Source organism: Gopherus evgoodei, chromosome 2, assembly GCF_007399415.2.
Source record: "Gopherus evgoodei ecotype Sinaloan lineage chromosome 2, rGopEvg1_v1.p, whole genome shotgun sequence".
Taxonomy (NCBI): Eukaryota; Metazoa; Chordata; order Testudines; family Testudinidae; genus Gopherus; species Gopherus evgoodei.
The window spans coordinates 210279493-210297244 of NC_044323.1; the positions used below are offsets into that span (position 1 = coordinate 210279493).

At 47.9% G+C, this 17752-nt stretch overlaps 1 protein-coding gene across 3 annotated transcripts in view; it reads right to left on the bottom strand.

Moving 5' to 3' along the window:
• EMILIN2 (elastin microfibril interfacer 2) overlaps positions 1–17752 on the bottom strand; it is a 136576-nt gene that overhangs the window by 60900 nt on the left and 57924 nt on the right. For 2 of the 3 annotated variants that reach the window (XR_003999104.1, XR_003999103.1), the window contains exons 7-8: positions 7481–7615; positions 4932–5288 (exon numbers count right to left, since the gene is read on the bottom strand). Coding sequence is in view for 1 of the 3 variants with exons in the window: in XM_030552840.1 (XP_030408700.1) it covers positions 4951–5288; positions 7481–7615 (473 nt within the window). In the remaining 2 variants the exon portion in view is untranslated. Of the gene's footprint in view, positions 1–1702; positions 5289–7480; positions 7616–17752 lie in introns of those variants that run through there. The other variant, XM_030552840.1, reaches the window with a different exon arrangement.

Genomic DNA, 17752 nt, shown 5'->3' on the forward strand with positions numbered 1-17752 from the left:
AGGTAAACAGGAAAAGCCCTGTGAACTTTTGAATTTCATTTCCTGTTTGCCCAGCATGGAGCTCTGATCAGTATGGATGGTGATGCAGTCCCAAATCCAGAAAGAGCTCCAGCATGGGCTGTACGGGAGATAATGGATCTGATCACTGTATGGGGAAACAAATCTGTTCTATCACAGCTCCGTTACAGAAGACGAAATGCCAAAGCATTTGAAAAAAATCTCCAGGCTATGATAGACAGAGGCCACAACACAGTGCTGTGTGACAAGCGTAACAGAAAGCCAAAGAATCAAATGGACGCTCATGGAGGAAGGGAGGGGGACTGAGGACTCCAGCTATCCTGCAGTCTCCAAAAAGCATTTGCATTCTTGGCTGAGCTCCCCATGCCTGTAGGGTCAAACACATTGTCCGGGGTGTTTCAGTGTATACCTTGTCACTCTACCCACCCCCCGGTGAAAGAAAAGGGGAAAAAAATCATTTATTGACTTTTTTTATGTGTCACCCTACCAGCAGCATGCAGTAGACATAGAAGCGGTGCTGCGGCAGTGAATAGCAGCATCCTCTCCCCTCCCCTGTGGCAGACAGTACTGTGCAAAAGGACTGATCGCCGTCCTTGTTATCGGCCCATTAGTGCTCCTGGCTGGCCTCAGGTGAGGTTGGCCAGAGGCACCTGGGTAAAAACAGGAATGACTCCTGGTCATTCCTGGTAGATGGTACAGAATGGCTGGTAACCGTCGTCATAGCAACTGGGGGCTGAGTTCCATCAGCTCCCCCCCTTTCGTGTTTAAAGAAAAGATTCTGTACTGCCTGGACTATCATAGCAGCTGGAGGCTACCTCCCCCTCATTTTCTCTCACTAAAAAGTCAGTGTTTCTTATTCCTGCATTCTTTATTACTTCATCACACAAATGGGGGACACTGCCACAGTAGCCCAAAAAGGTTGGGGGAGAAGGGAATCAACAGGTGAGGTTATTACAGGGGCACCCCCTGTGAATGGCATGCAGCTCATCATTTCTGCAGGATCTGACACGGAGCGGCTGTGCTCTCTGGTTCTCTAATATAGTTGCCCCATATTCTAGCCAGGACTGACTCTATTTTTAGATAAACCATAAAGGAGGGATTGACTCAGGGAGTCATTCCCATTTTTTTCTTTGCGCCCCCAGCCGACCTCAGCTAAGGCCAGCCAGGAGCACCCATGACAGCAACAAACGGTACAGAATGACTGATAACTGTCATCTCATCGCCAATTAACAATGGCACAGCAGACGGTACAGAACTGGAAACCATCTCTGCTACCTTGCAATGGCAAATGAATGCTGCTGTGTAGCACTGCAGTACTGCCTCTGTCAGCGGCATCCAGTACACATACGGTGACAGTGACAAAAGGTAAAACGGTCTCCATGGTTGCCATGCTATGGCGTCTGCCAGGGCAATCCAGGGAAAAAGGGCGCGAAATGATTGTCTGCCGTTGCTTTCAAGGAGGAAGGAATGAGAGACGACATTTACCCAGAATCACCCGCGACACTGTTTTTGCACCATCATGCATTGGGATCTCAACCCAGAATTCCAATGGGCAGGGGAGACTGTGGGAACTATGGGATAGCTATGGGATAGCTACCCACAGTACAACGCTCCGGAAATCAACGCTAGCCTCGGTACATGGACGCACACCGCTGAATTAATGTGCTTAGTGTGGCCACATGCACTCGACTTTATACAATCTGTTTTACAAAACTGGTTTATGTAAAATCGGAATAATCCTGTAGCGTAGAGTGTTTCTCCACTCAAGACTAGCTTCTGTATTTTCTCTTCGGCTTTTTGCACTTTTTAAAAAACAGTTAATGCTGTACTGTGACTAAATTCCTATTCCAAGGTAAATTGCACAAGCTCACTTAAAGTAACTTGTGGTCTGCCTGAATCTATACAGGTCAGGATACCACACTGCTGCTTTGTCTAGGATGGCTGCTATGGTAGTTCAACTATTCACATTTCTGGGAACTAGATGTCTATAATAACGAGGTGGTGTTTGGTGAAAAGGTCCATTCCTACTTTGCTCCAAGGTCAGTTGGGCAATGTTTTTTCTTGTCTTTTAGTGGCTTTGTCTGCATTTCCTCACCTGTATCACATCTGCTCACCATGACTCAGAAATCCTTTCGTCATGTTTGGCCACTATGTGGAATCTGTCTTTCCGGATACAGACCTCTGTTTTAGAATAGTTCTGACAAATTCTTGTTTGTTCTCAATGATCTGGTTATTCTGCTTTGACTGCCTTTATATACGATGCTATCTGGCAAGCTCCTCTCATCTCAATAGTTCTAGTGTTCTTGAGAGGTCTTCGTGTGTGTCTGCCCAGCCGCAGAATGACAAACACTAGCTCTTGTAAACCTCTGTCTTGTATGATTTGTTCTCAGATTCTTTCCAACCTGCCTTGAAACTGGCACGTAACAGGCTTGACTGATGTTCTTCTGTTAGATTGTTATATTTCCATGCTGCAAGGCTTCTCCGGCTAAATCAGCAGCAGCAGCAGCAGCACTACCCCCTGTACTTCTCTATCACTGATTCATTAGACAAAACTTTTTTTTAAAGGGAGCTTGCCTGCCAAGTGGGTTTCCCTGAGCGCTCAGCTCACATTGTTTCCATGAATCATTTCTAGGACAGCCACCAATATTGTAACAACACTTGAGTCACACATCGCCTGGAGCCAACTTCTGGGAGGAGTGTAAGAAAACTTAAGGAGTCTCTCACTTCTTTGCCTATACTAGGAGCAAACTGGTTGTCATGATAATTGGCTCACAGAGAGTGAGGCCATCGGGCCTAAGTCTACACTAAAAGACATGGCTTGAAAGCATGAAGCGGACTTAGGGCCAGAGGAAAATACACCTCACCTCCTTAGCATGCTGTATGACAAAGCAAGCAGCTGTATAACACTTCAAGCGGCACTGTGGTTTCAGGGAAAACAACATATAACTTCCAGTGAAAGAAGGAGAAGACTTAAGTTATGAAGCGTTGAGTGTGCTGTCTATCACTAGCTGAGAGACAGCAGCTCCTGTGCTTTGTAGTTTTCCTACTATACACTGCACAAAATCCTAGCCTCAGCTTAGCTCTGACTTGCTCACTGGAAAACAAGAATGTGCCAACAACTTTTACTAAAGATCGTGTTTAAAGTTCCAATAGAGATTGATACTTTGCTTATAAAAACTACAGTCAAACAAATCTGTGAAGAAACTTTGACCAGAATTCCATGATAGAGTAACAGTTTCTTCTGTAGCTGATGTATTAGCTTCTCAAACTGACCCTGAAAGCTGAGCTCATTCTGTTTCCAAGCAATGAGCTAAAGACTTCCCACAACAGAGTTCTTAATGAGCTTTTATTCCAAAGTTACCACCTCAGCTGTAACAAGATGTTGACTAGATATATATTTATCAGACCTCATCACAGGACACCTCCTAACAACTGTAGTCATACAGAGACTAAGAGCTGTTCTGGATTTGTCAGTAGAAAAGTTAAAATATTTTACACATCACTGCTATAAATAAAACTATACAAAGTAGACTATTAAAAACTTCAGTTTATAGATTTTTACACATCTGCAGCATGTTCCCACTCAGATTGCTGTTGGATTTTTTTCTAGCCACAAAAAGGATCAAAATATGTCCAGATTTAATGAGCTAACACATAATTTGACTGGTCACCACTTTAATGAAGGCACGAGGAAATCTACAGTGGCGTCTAAAATGTACTTCATCTACTCAAGACAAAGGGAAGCCTTCTATCTGGTTGGAGTACATAATGTAAAATACACCCTTATCTGAAAGTTTGTCGCTGCTGCTACAAATAACATGGTTACTAAAACAAAAACTAAAGAAAATGTTCTTCAGAATTTGGCAGCACGCTAGTTAGAGACAGCGTTGATATTCCCTTCTGTAGCCAGTTTTCCCCTGTGGTTGGTGGGTTTGTCACCTAGCATCAGGGTAAAGACTTTTTTTTCTTAATTGTAAAACCTCTGAAAATTGGCACAGGAAAGTGTAGTTTTTGAAAGGTAGTCCAGTTCCAGTGGAATGCACTTTTTCTAATGGTTCACAGATAACCGTTAAGTTTGCTGTTGCTAGCTTTAGCACTCATACTGGAGGGAAAGTTGAAGTTTGTTCTCAACAGTTTTTGTCTTAAGCTTTCAAAGCCAGGCGCTATGACTCAAAGGAAGCTTCTGCTCGTCTTCCTTTTCCCCCCCATCAGCAGAAAGTGACTCAGTTCTGCATCAAGTACTTGAGTTAGGGCCAAATTCTCTCCTTACAGGTGTTTCCAGTTGAATATGATGTGACTGATTTATTTTGCAACTGAGAGCAGAGGTTTACCCTTTGAACAGACAAACAATATCCTTTTTGCCCAGAGTAACCATTGTCCATAATTCCCTTGAGCTATTTTTCTCTTAAATGAAGGCTGCTGACCCAAAGATCAGCTGTTCAGATACTAAACAACCCAATATCTGGGCAGAGATCAGCTCAGTCCTATGTAATCATCACTTCCTCATCTCTGCACTAGTGGAAACATGAAAGTAGCAGACCAGAGGACTAAAATTGTAGAGAACAAAAATGTAGGATTTCAAATGACCAGGTTTAGGCTTATGGAACTGATGGGGGGGGGGGGAATGGAAATTGGCAAATTGCTTACTAAAGAGTAATATGAGAGCAAATTAGAGAGCTTCCTATGGAGACTGGGTACAAATTTACTGTTTGACATAATTTCTACTCTGTAGGGCTTGGGGGAAGGAGTTAGTTTAACTGTTGTAAACATGCCTTTTACAGTGGCAGAACTTAGAAGTCTTGCGGGGGGGAGAGAAGGTAAAGTTAAATATGTATCATAAACCCACCACTCAAATCAAATATATAAAATGAATATATTAAAGCTTCAAATTTTATTTCTTCTGAATATCTTACCCTTCTTTTCACGAGGAACCTAGACATGAGCAATGGACGGATAGAGAAGAACTCCACTAAATGTGGAGTACATTTCATCGGAATCCGTGTAGGCCAGCTTGCCCCCCGTAACGACAATGTTTACTTCATCTCCAGCTTTTAGGTGAAGAACGAGGTGGAATGTTCCAGCACCACCACAGGTTCGTTTCCCTGATCGTGGTTTGTGATACTCAAGCAGTTCTCTTCTATAACCAGCTGTGTGGAGCTGAGCAACGCTTGCATTGGCAACAGACAGCACTGCTTCTACATACTCATCCCTTTCAGGAGCAAGGACGGCAGTGATCAGATAGCGCCCTTCATAGGGAGATGTGAAGATGCCTGCAAAGACATTTAATTACAGTTTTACTGATGGAAACTCTCCAGTGCAGTAGGAATAATGACAATTTCATTTTAAAACTACACCATCATCCACTTGCTCATACACAGAATAAGCCCTGTAGAGGAAACGGCCCGGCTGATAATAGAAATCTCACCACCCTCTGCTCTGTCTGATGTGTTTCTTGGGCTGACAACAGGCAGTTATTCCACAGCATGTGGATTTAAAGTAGAATAGCTATTCCAAAAGACACCCGTGTGTAGACAAGCCCTCAGGCTTTGTCTGGAGTAGGATTTCAACGTGTGGTGTTCGCTCATGTTATCTAGCCTGATATAATTACCACCACCTAAAACTCTTGTCAGCACAAAGTAATAGTTCTGCACTATGTGCCAAAGTTGATCAAGTCAGAGTTTGGGGGAGAGGGGGTGCTCAGCCTAAGTAGGGTGGTTCACACCCAGGTCACATCCAGCAGAAAAATGTGGAAATCTAGGTTAGAAAAAGAAGAGTCTGGGCGTGGAGGACAGGTCCCCACCCCGTAGCTGGCTGCAAAAAGGAACAAAGGATTAGATCCTCAAAGGGACTTTGGCATTGTAACATTCAGCACTGGTGGGGGCTGAGGAGTGGAGAATAGGCACGTGCAGTGCAGGTCACATATACCAAGAGAGATGAGAACTAGGAGCATGCTACACACATGGGGACTTAGTTCAGGACTAGGTAAGGGCATAGTGCTGACTTGGCAAGTTTAATTGCTTCTTAGCAAAACTAAAGTAATAACTGGAGACATACCAATCTCCTAGAACTGGAAGGGACCTTGAAAGGTCATTGAGTCCAGTCCCCTGCTTTCACTAGCAGGACCAATTTTTGCCCCAGATCCCTAAGTGGCCCCCCCAAGGATTGAACTCACAACCCTGGGTTTAGCAGGCCAATGCTCAAACCAGAGAGCTATTCCTCTCCCTCCAATTACACAGTAGCTAGAAGATTTCAGAAACAGGTTAAACTTTGTGTACGTTACCTTGATAAATGGAGATATACCTATCTTCATCTTCACTGAGTTTTTACCTCAGAATAGTGCTCATAGTTACCCTGAGCTTAAAAATACATCTTTTGCATCTGTGAAGACAAGGTCTGTGGGAATTGGCAGGTTCCCTACTATGCCAGAGGCTAACAGCACTCAGACTAGGTGATGATGGGAAAGGAGAGAAGAAATGACCATTGAGATGAAGGCACAGCTCACACTCATCTGCACGCCTCCTGAGGTATGCAGTGGCAGTTGCAGATATCAAAAGAGGAAGGCAGGCAAGCCACTCCTGGGGCAAAGGGGAACTCTAAATTCCTTCTTCACCCACTTCTCCCCCATCTGGGGTAAAGGTTTTGGGATTCGCCATCAGCCTCTTCTGGTTACAAGGACTGTACAGAGCCCTACCTGCACTTCGCACAGCCCCTCCGTTTCTATGTTCCTATAACCCTCCAACAATACCTACATCTAAAGGAGCCAGGAACTAGTGGCTGAGGAGCAGCTACCTGTGCCCAGGGAACTCCATCATATGTTCCCAAAGGGTCCTTCAGCCATTTCCCCCTCACAACCATCAATTTCTCAAACAACAAGGGAAATTTACTAACCATAAACATTGTTAAAGGGGAAATAAGGTTGCTAAACAGGGCCTGGTACCCTTCCAGAACATAGAGATGTGTTTCTGGGCACCATAGTCTAAGAGAGACAAAACCAGGAAATGTAGTATTACAGTCATGCCTCCCATACCCTTAACTCTGCTCCCTCCCTAATCACTGCTGTGAGGAATCATGGAGATTGCAGAGATGGCAAGGATGGGGGGGTCATGACCATAATGCAGCATTTCCTGGTTTTCTAGTATTTGTGTTTTGGTTTTAAATGTTTAAATTTTCTGCTGCCAACTTCCATGTTCTGGAAGGATACAAGGCTCTGCTAAGCAACCTGAATTCCCTGTAACAGTCTTTTTGTAAATGCATAGATACTGGCACTTAAAGGCTGGGTCATCCTCAGTGTGTGACAAGTAGTTTTAACCAAGGTGTGTCTGATTTATACCATAGAACTATGTATTTTGTTTCTCCAGCACAAGCACCTTGGCAACATTCAAGATAATGTAATAATGTCTCTATCCCATGATATTGCCCAACCGGCTTCCAGCTCCTCTGTATGTCCCTTTTTGGCTGTTACCTGTGTTAGGATTATAATAGTCTCCATCATTCACAAGCACTTTGTTAAAATGGACCACGCCTGCATCACTGGGGAAAGGCTTCTGAGTAAGACCAGCCGAAAAAGACACCAGAGAGGTGGCAGCAGCAGTAGGTCCTAGAATGGGGAAGAGAACAGAATGCAGAGACAATCAGAATAAAGATGTTGCCTTTTTCTCTTGGTGCTTATAGTATAGTTTGTTTGTGGTCTTGCACATAAATTGTTTTCTGTTAATCTGGAGAGGCTGGCAGGAGTGCCACTGGGTCATTTTTCAATTGTCTCACCACAAAATGACAGCCATAATGTTTCCTCCCATAGTACACCCTACCCGAGAGCAGCAGAGGAGCTTGGCAACTGAGTTCACCTACCAGGGTTTTCTTTAACACATGCTTCTCTTGAGAAGGAGAGAAGGGTATGCAGGAGGAATGGCCTACAATGCCATGAGAGTGTTGCCATAGACTTCATTAGGGCCAAGATTTCAGCCCAGGTCTTTCATGCTGCTTTCTGAGCTCTCTTCTTCAGGAACCATGCTGCTACTGGGATAATTGCTGCCAACTGTGCACCATACTCTTCCTGAACTGGAGTTTTCTCATTTCCATCCTTCTGTTCGATTCCCTCAGCTTTGCCTGGTTTATCTTCCTAGCTGATATCCTTATTCACTTCTCCAATCAGTGATAATGCCCTGCTCCTTTGCATGGTTTGAGCTTCCTCTCAGAAGATCATTCTCCACTACTGGACAAGCGCAACAGCACTCAAAGACTACTTCTAGTCTTGTTTCTCTTAGGCCATGTCTACATCTAAAATTTTGCAGCGCTGGTTGTTACAGCTGTATTAGTACAGCTGTATAGGGCCAGCACTGCAGAGTGGCCACACTTACAGCAACCAGCGCTGCAAGTGGTGTTAGATGTGGCCACACTGCAGCGCTGTTGGGCGGCTTCAAGGGGGGTTCGGGGAACGCGAGAGCAAACCGGGAAAGGAGACCAGCTTCGCCGCGGTTTGCTCTCGCGTTCCCCGAACCACCCTGCAAACCGCAGGGAAGGAGACCTGCTTGCTCGGGGGTTCGGGGAACGAGAGAGCAAACCGGGAAAGGAGACCAGCTTCGCCGCGGTTTGCTCTCGCGTTCCCCGAACCACCCTGCAAACCGCAGGGAAGGAGACCTGCTTGTTCGGGGAACGCAAGAGCAAACCGCGGCGAAGCTGGTCTCCTTTCCCGGTTTGCTCTCGCGTTCCCCGAACCACCCTGCAAACCGCAGGGAAGGAGACCTGCTTGCTCGGGGATTCGGGGAACGCGAGAGCAAACCGGGGAAGGAGACCAGCTTCGCCGCGGTTTGCTCTCGCGTTCCCCGAACCACCCTACAAACCGTAGGGAAGGAGACCTGCTTGTTCGGGGAACGCGAGAGCAAACCGGGGAAGGAGACCAGCTTCGCCGCGGTTTGCTCTCGCGTTCCCGGAACCACCCAGCAAACCTCAGGGAAGGAGACCTGCTTGCTCGGGGTTCGGGGAACGCGAGAGCAAGCTGGGGAAGGAGACCAGCTTGATTACCAGAGGCTTCCTCAGGTATGCTGGGATACCTGCTTATTCCACGGAGGTCAAGAAAAGCGCTGGTAAGTGTCTATACTTGATTACCAGCGCTGGATCACCAGCGCTGGATCCTCTACACCCGAGACAAAACGGGAGTACGGCCAGAGCTGCAAACAGGGAGTTGCAGCGCTGGTGGTGCCCTGCAGATGTGTACACCTCCTAAGTTGCAGCGCTGTAACCCCCTCACCAGCACTGCAACTTTGTGATGTAGACAAGCCCTTAGACTCTCTGCACTAATGCTCTTTGGATTAACATTCCTATCTTTACAAAGATCTTACAGCTGAAATTGCTTCAGATTTTCACATTTCCCTAGTACAGCATCTACTCAAAGTTTTAAGTACACGGTACAAAAGAGAAATAGGAAAAGACGACAATTGAGTTTTTTAGTAGGTAGGGAGTGGAAGAAGGTGGAAAGAGAGAGTGGGAAAGAAGGCACTGCAGCGAATCACACCCAGACCTAATACCTTTCAAGTCACTCAAGTCCCTCACAGCAGCATTTGGAGATGTGGAACATGACCGCTCCACCGTACGCCTTTACCTACCAATTCTGTTCTTCCCCACAAGATTAAAATTATTTTCTCTGTCTGAGTTTCAGGTTTGAAAACTCAAGATTTCAAATAAAAGCATGTTGCATTGTGGAACTACAAAAATAGAAAGAAAAGCATAAATAAAAGTGTAGGTAACACGTATGTGCTTTATTGCTGCAGACAGGCAGGCAGTACAGTTTGTTAGCCAGGTTTCTCATATGCAAGGAAGTCCTTCAGTCAGTTTCAGAGTGATGTGCGATTAACATTCCTTATGCTCCTGTCAATTCAATTGGACTCCAGTAGGGCTAACAACACCTACTTATTTGGAAATGAGTGTGTATAAGGGAATCTAAGTTGATGTAATTTGTATGCTGAGGAGTCATAAGAAAATGGAGTTAAAATATTGGGGTGACTTATTTTGGCTGACATCTACTTACACCTGTTTTCTACCTGCAGCCCTTGCTGCACTCATCTCTTCTGACTTTTCAGCATATAAGTTACAATAACTCAGGGGTTGGCAACCTTTCAGAAGTGCGGTGCTGAGTCTTCATTTATTCACTCTAATTTAAGGTTTTGCGTGCCAGTAATACATTTAAACATTTTTAGACAGTCTCTTTCTATAAGTCTATAATATGTAACTAAACTATTGTTGTATGTAAGTAAATAAGGTTTTTAAAATGTTTAAGAAGCTTCATTTAAAATGCAGTTAAAATGCACAGTCCCTGGACCAATGGTCAGGACCTGGGCACTGTGAGTGCCACTGAAAATCAGCTCACATGCCGAAGGCGGCACACATGCCACAGGTTGCCTACTCCTGCAATAACTTATGACTTCTCAAGACTCAGTGGGCTGTGTTCAGAGATGAAATAAAACCCCACAACCAAAACATCACACGATTCCCTCTCCCTTCCTCCATGGAAAAGATAAGAGAAAGAATCATGGTGGCGGGTGGAGCCCTCCTTCGGGGAGCCTAGCTGCCTGCCCCCCCCCTTTCCACTCCTCCGCAGCTGGCCCTCCATATGATCAGCCCAATCTGCCCCAGCTCCACCTCCCCTCCTGAGACCCCATGCCACCCCAGGGGAAGAGCTCTTGTCTCTTCCTGAAGAACCTGAACTTTCAATAAATAAATAAATAAATTAAATAAATAAAGCAAAAAACTTCCCATGTGCAAACCGCCAAAACCCGCAGCCTGTTGTGCGCTGCCACTGGCTTAACCTCCCCTGACCTATTATACCCGCTACCCATAGAAAGCATGAACCACATGTGACAGATGTTTATCAAACTGCTTAATGCATTGGAAGGCACTCAGATACTACAGTGATGAGGATAGTATAAGAACATGTATAGAACAGTATAGAAAAGCAAGCATACGTTTGTAAGTGACATGTCAGTCAGTGTGAGAGAGTCTGCCCGAGTCTATGGAAGTGTAACTTACTCACTTTCAGAGGGTGGGTCCTGGAAGGATGAAGTTACGTATCATAGACTCTCTTAGAGTCACCTCTGAAATTGTCCCTAAGTCTAGGGGCTTGTCTACATGGCATGGCAAAGCGTGCCAGAGGGGTGTTATATTAATGTGAACTGGGTATCTTTTGGACTGCGCCAGTAGGGTCTACCCAGGGCAGTTAGAGCACAGCATGATAGTGTGCTTTACAAATCACACCGCTCTACTGCACTTTGCTGGTGCCATGCAGACAAGTCATAAATAGTTTGAGGGACATCAGGTGGTATAAAGCAGTATAGCTCTTCTGAATGAATGAAGGTACATTGATTTACATCAGCTAAAGATCTGGCCCTGAGGTGGTGGGTGTGGAGGGGTTTATTTGTAAGTAGCACTTGCCAGTGAAGTCTGCCCCCCCCCAACACTCTGCTTAGTTTAACTATGTTTCTCCCCTGGGTCTGTTAGTAACATTGCCCCCTCCCCCCATTCTTTATGTTCTTCCAAATCCCACTTTGAGTTCAAGGGGACAGAATGCTCACTGTCATCTACTTATTAGGCTCCTTAAATACCCATGTCCCCTACCCAATTCCTCTTCAAAATATCACATATCTGGACATCAGCAATTCTTAAAACAACATCTTTGCAATAAGCTTTTGTGATTTGAGCTCTTCCTTCAAGCCTAACAAGTAAACTCCAGCAGTAAACAGCTAAAGGTGCAAAGGAAAATACAGGGAAATTATTTACCTCAGATAGGTTCACAGATTTAATACAAATAAATGCAAACCAGAGTATTGTCACTATCAGTGGTGAAAAGAAAAGGTTCTAAAGTGTTGGACAAAAACCAGACACCGTCATAGAATTTTAGGGAAGAAAGGACCACTAGTTCATCTAGTCTGCCCTTCTGTATATCACACTCTACCGCCACTCAGCACTCGCACACTAAACCCAACTACCAACATTAAACCAAAGTATTGCAGCCCACAGGGGACTAGACTATTATGTGCCATAGGCAGAGAACAGGAAAGACTAAGGTACACCAGTACCCAAGGCCCCTGCAGTGGCAGGGAATGGATTAAATGAGATATATCCAGATAATCCCACCAAAGGACCCGAACTCCATACTGCAGAAAAATAAAACATTAGATTTTACTGTCCAATCCATAATGAGAAAGAATGGCAGGATAGTTTTTATGTTCAATATAGTCTCTCTTCAGAGAACAGACCTTGTCTTATTATGTGTTTGTACAGCGCTGAGCACAATAGAGCCTTGATCCAAACTGGGACTTCCAGACACTATGGCAATATAAATATTTAATAATTATTATTAATAATATCAGACTTATACCAAAGTGTCCTAAAACCTGCCATTCAAGACAACGTGGAAAAATTCATGATAGCTAGGTATTAGACAAGTCTGAACAATTCAGAATCAAATAAATGTTACATACAGAAATATCTGAATGTTTTATTTATATACTTCAAAGGATAAAAGGTGTTCACGATCAATGGTGTCCACTGGCTCAGCTGTATCCAATACTGCACTTTGGATACAGTTTCTTTTTAAAGGAACTGTCAGCTTTCAGTGAAACCCTAGTATGAGTATGCAATCTTCACAAACTGCGTTAATAGAAGCATGAGAGGCTCAGTCCTTGACTTGCTGTGCGACTCAGGGCTCTTACAAGCTCTCTCTCATCATTTTGCAATCCTATTTGTCATGGCCTGTGTCTGAAATTTTCTTAATCCCCAATGAGCAAAGATTCTAAGAAAATGGCTCCAGACTCCATAAAATTCTAGTGTGTCATTTTTATCTGCTGCTGCTATTTCTGTCAACAATGATTTAACGAAATTTGTTCTGTATAGAAAAAGCTTAGAAGGATCCACTTTAATCTTATCATTTAGTATTTCTTTGTTTTGGTTCCCCTGCCTGTAAAATACAGCTAACATTTACTTCCTTACCTCATAAGTGAACTGTAAGATTTAATTCATTAACATCTGTAAAATGCTTGAAAAGCTTTGGATAAGAAGTGGCATGCAAGTGCAAAGCACTATTTTCTTGGATTTTTTTTTTTATTTTTCTTGAACTACAGGTGAACTTGAACTTTAGCCATTAGTTGTATATCAATGGATATTCTTGAAATTGAAGAGGTTAGATTAAATTCTATGATACAGAAAATATGGAAATTATTACCCAAGAAGAGGACAAGACCAGTCCAGCGGACTGGAGCAGAGCCATCAACTCGGCACTTATAACACTTTTAACACTATAGAAACTATACAGGAGCAGAAGTTAAAAGAGTGCTGGGTGGGATGGTCTAGTAATCTAAGTCTCAGGCTTGAAAAAACTATTATTTTGGGAAGCACACATTCAAATACAAGATGGGCCAGCTCAGCCCTATGTATCGTTGAGATATTAACTCTGTACACAAAATCGACTGGATGTGGGTCTTTGGATGAGAAATTAAAAATGGAGGTGGTGTCTATTTCCATTAATATATTTCCTGAGTGCAAATAATGGCTGCCACAATAAAACGTTATTTATGTATCTCAACATCTTTAACATTTAAAGCATATTATACCATTATGTTTCATACGATTTAATCATAAGCTAGTGAAAACACTTGTCTATAAAATGCAAATACCGGTACCAAGGAAAAAAACACTGTGAGAGTATGATCTTAATATATAAGTCTAGAAGTTTATCATGGCTTCTGTTGACACCAAAACTTTTTCCCTTTACTTCTTATCCCTTTCCAGAACCTTAACCTATTGCTTCTTGTTCCCACCCCCACACTTCCCAAATACAAAGCCTCCTCTAAGGCTACATTAAGTTTCTAATCAGTTAGTTCTTCTTCGAGTGATTGCTCACATCCATTCCAGTTAGGTGTGCGCGCCGCGCGTGCACGTTCGTCGGAAACTTTTTACCCTAGCAACTCCAGTGGGCCGGCAGGTCGCCCCCTGGAGTGGCGCCGCCATGGCGCCCAATATATATCCCTGCCGGCCCGCCCGCTCCTCAGTTCCTTCTTACCGCCGTGTCGGTCGTTGGAACTGTGGAGCGCGGCATAGCTGTCCTCCACGTCCCTAGCTCTCCTAGTTTCTATCGCTTGTTTATCGCTTATCTCTAGTTCTATATAGTTGTTAATTAGTATTGTTAAGTAGATAGTTTAGTAAATAGCTGTTAAGTAGTTTCTTGCCGGGGGCTTAGCCCTTCCCGGCACCGGGCGCCAGGCTCATGCCTGTTTCGCCAGGCTTCAAGCAGTGTGCGGCCTGCAAGAAGCCCATGCCTACCAGCGATCCCCACGAAGCGTGCCTGAAGTGCCTCGGGGAATCGCACAGATCTGACAAGTGCCGCATCTGTAAGGCTTTTAAGCCGAGGACAAAAAAGGAGAGGGATCAGAGGCTCCGAACTCTCCTAATGGAGGCGGCACTTGACCCGTCGACTTCGCAGACCGTGGTTTCGGCACCGGCACCGGATCGCTCCGGCACCGAGAAGACTCCTCGGCACCGACCTTCTCCGGCACCGGAATCAGTGCCTAGGCCGTCGAAGTCTAATACTCCGGCCAGGCAGACCCGGCTTGAACGCCCGGCCTCGACATCGGCCGCGGCGCCGCCGGCACCGTCAGCACCGTTGACTCCGGGCCCGGCGGGTCTGTTGAGTCCGGTGCCGCCGAGCTCCCCCATGAGATCTGGGGTTGAGATAATGGTCCCATCCACACCGGAGACCTTCGCCTCGGCTCGGGACCTTATTGCCCTGACGGAGCCTACTCGGCTGCCACCCCCGGTTCCTCCGGTGCGGGTCACGTCCAGAGGCAAGCCCATGATGTCGGCACCGCCCACGGACAGTCGTTCGCCATCCAGGCCCCGATGTCTTGGGCGCTCCAGATCCCGACGCCGCTCGCAGTCCCGGCACCGCTCCCCTCAGCGGTACCGGTCGCACTCGCGGCACCGGTCGGCATCGAGACGGTCGCGGTCAGGCTCCAGTCGACACCGGCACCGCGACTCCAGGAGCAGGTCCCGACGCTACTCGCCGCACCGGTCGACCTCCCGGCACCGAGCTGGTGGCAGGTCCCGGTCCCGATCTCGCTCGACCTCCCGGCACCGAGCTGGTGGCAGGTCCCGGTCCCGGTCGATCTCCCGGCACCGAGCTGGTAGTAGGTCCCGGCACCGAAGCGGCGCCCGGCACCGTGACAGATCCCGGTCCCGAAGCAGCGCCCGGCACCGTGACAGATCCCGGTCCCGAAGCAGCGCCCGGCACCGTGACAGATCCCGGTCCCGGTCCCGGCACCGTTATGACTCCCGGCACCGGTCCCCGGCACCGAGACGATCCTCCGTGCCGGCCCGCGCAGACCCGTACCATCCAGGGTCGGCCCCGCCGTGGCCCTCCAGGCAGCCGTCCGTGTCCTCCCAGACGGACAGCGGCTATGCGCTGGGCACCGACCGGCAGGCGGCGCTGTTTGCTGATCCGCCGCTGCAGGACCAAGGCCCCCCACAGTGGGGATTCTGGACACCCTGGGCGTACCATCAGGCCCAGGGCCCCCAGCAGCTCCCTGCTAGGCCGGCGACTGCGGAGCGTAGGGCCCCTGAAGCCTCTTTGTCTCGCCCCCCTCCCTCCCCGGAAGGGGACGAAGGGTCCAAACAGCAGGACTCCGCTGCGGCTCCGGAGACAGAGGCGAGGGCTGAGGAAGACCCTCAGTTGGACACTATTGTGCCTGGGGTCTCATCATCCTCCTCCCCGGATGAGGCGGTGGCGGGTACCTCCTCCAACAGTCCCCCCCCGCTGGATCTCAGGGCGCACCAGGACCTCCTCAGGCGATTGGCTCAAAACCTGAGTCTGCAGGCAGAGGAGGTCTCGGAGATAGAGGACCCAATTGTTACCATCCTCTCTTCCGATGCTCCCACCAGGGTCGCCCTGCCGTTTATACGGACCATTCAGGCCAATGCCAATACTATCTGGCAGTCCCCGGCCTCCATCCCTCCGACAGCGAAAGGAGTCGAGAGGAAGTACATGGCCCCTTCTAAGGGGTACGAATATTTACATGTTCACCCGACTCCCGGTTCACTGGTAGTGCAATCGGTGAACGATAGGGAGCGTCACGGCCAGGAGGCTCCGGCCCCCAAATCCAGAGAAGCCAGGCGGATGGACCTCCTTGGCCGTAAGGTGTATTCGGCTGGGGCGCTGCAGCTCAGGGTCTCTAACCAACAGGCCCTGCTGAGCAGATACGCCTTTAACTCCTGGGTGGCAGTGGACAAATTTAAGGAGCTGCTGCCACAGGATGCTCGCCAAGAGTTCACGGCCATCTTGGACGAAGGCAAGAAGGTCGCGCGCACGGCCTTGCAAGCCTCCTTGGACGCTGCGGACTCGGCTGCCCGTACCCTCGCGTCAGGAGTTACGATGCGTCGCATCTCCTGGCTGCAGGTTTCCGGCCTTCCGCCAGAGCTCCAGCACACGATACAGGACCTTCCTTTCGAAGGCCAGGGCCTGTTTTCCGATAAGACAGACCCCAGACTTAAGAGTTTAAAGGAAAACCGGGTCATTGCGCGGTCCCTCGGGATGCACACCCCCGTGACACAGCGTAGACCCTTTAGGCCGCAGCAACAGCAGCACCGTCGGCCGTTTTCCCAGTTCCGCCAGCGGCAGGACCCTTACAGGCGCCGCGGCAGGAACGGGAGGCGCAGGCAGTCGGGGAACCAAGGGGGGCAGAACCAAGGCTCCTCAAAACCCCCGCCTGGTCCTAAGCCTTCATTTTGAAGGTGCGCTCGAGGGCGCAGTAACAGTTTCCCCTACGGATCCTTCCCCTCCGTTTTCCAACCGCCTTTCGTTTTTCCTCCCGGCGTGGTCCCAAATAACATCGGACCGCTGGGTCTTGAGCGTGGTGCAGACGGGGTACCGCCTGCAGTTTGTTTCGTTCCCTCCTTCCCGCCCTCCTTCCTCGTCCCTCTTCAGGGACCCCTCTCACGAGCAATTCCTTCGGCAGGAGGTGCGGACGCTCCTCAGCAAAGGAGCTATAGAGGCGGTTCCCGAAAACGAGAAAGGCAAGGGGTTTTATTCCCGCTATTTTCTGATCCCCAAGGCCAAGGGGGGCCTCAGGCCTATCCTCGACCTGCGAGAACTCAACAAATACCTCGTGAAGTTGAAGTTCCGCATGGTATCCCTGGGGACCATTATTCCATCCCTGGATCCGGGAGACTGGTACGCCGCCCTCGACATGCAGGACGCGTATTTCCACGTTGCCATTTGGCCACGCCACAGACGCTTCCTCCGCTTCGTTGTGGGGGCTCGTCATTATCAATTTGCGGTCCTCCCGTTTGGCCTGTCCACGGCCCCGAGGGTGTTTACAAAATGCATGGCAGTTGTCGTGGCGCATCTTCGGCGCAACCGTGTCCACGTGTTCCCTTATCTGGACGATTGGTTGATTCGGGGCACGTCGGAACAGCAGGTGTACAGCCATGTCCGCGTGATCACCGGCATGTTTGCGAGTCTGGGCCTCTTGATAAACACAGACAAGTCCACCCTGAGGCCCACTCAGAAGGTGGAATTTATCGGGGCCGTCCTGGACGCCACTGTGGGCAGGGCCTCGCTGCCTCGGCAGCGGTTCCAGACCATGGCGGCGATCGTTCAACGCTTGCGGTCAGCCCCGTTGACGTCAGTGAGGACATGTCTAACCCTGTTAGGCCACATGGCGGCGTGCACTTTTGTGACCGACTACGCTCG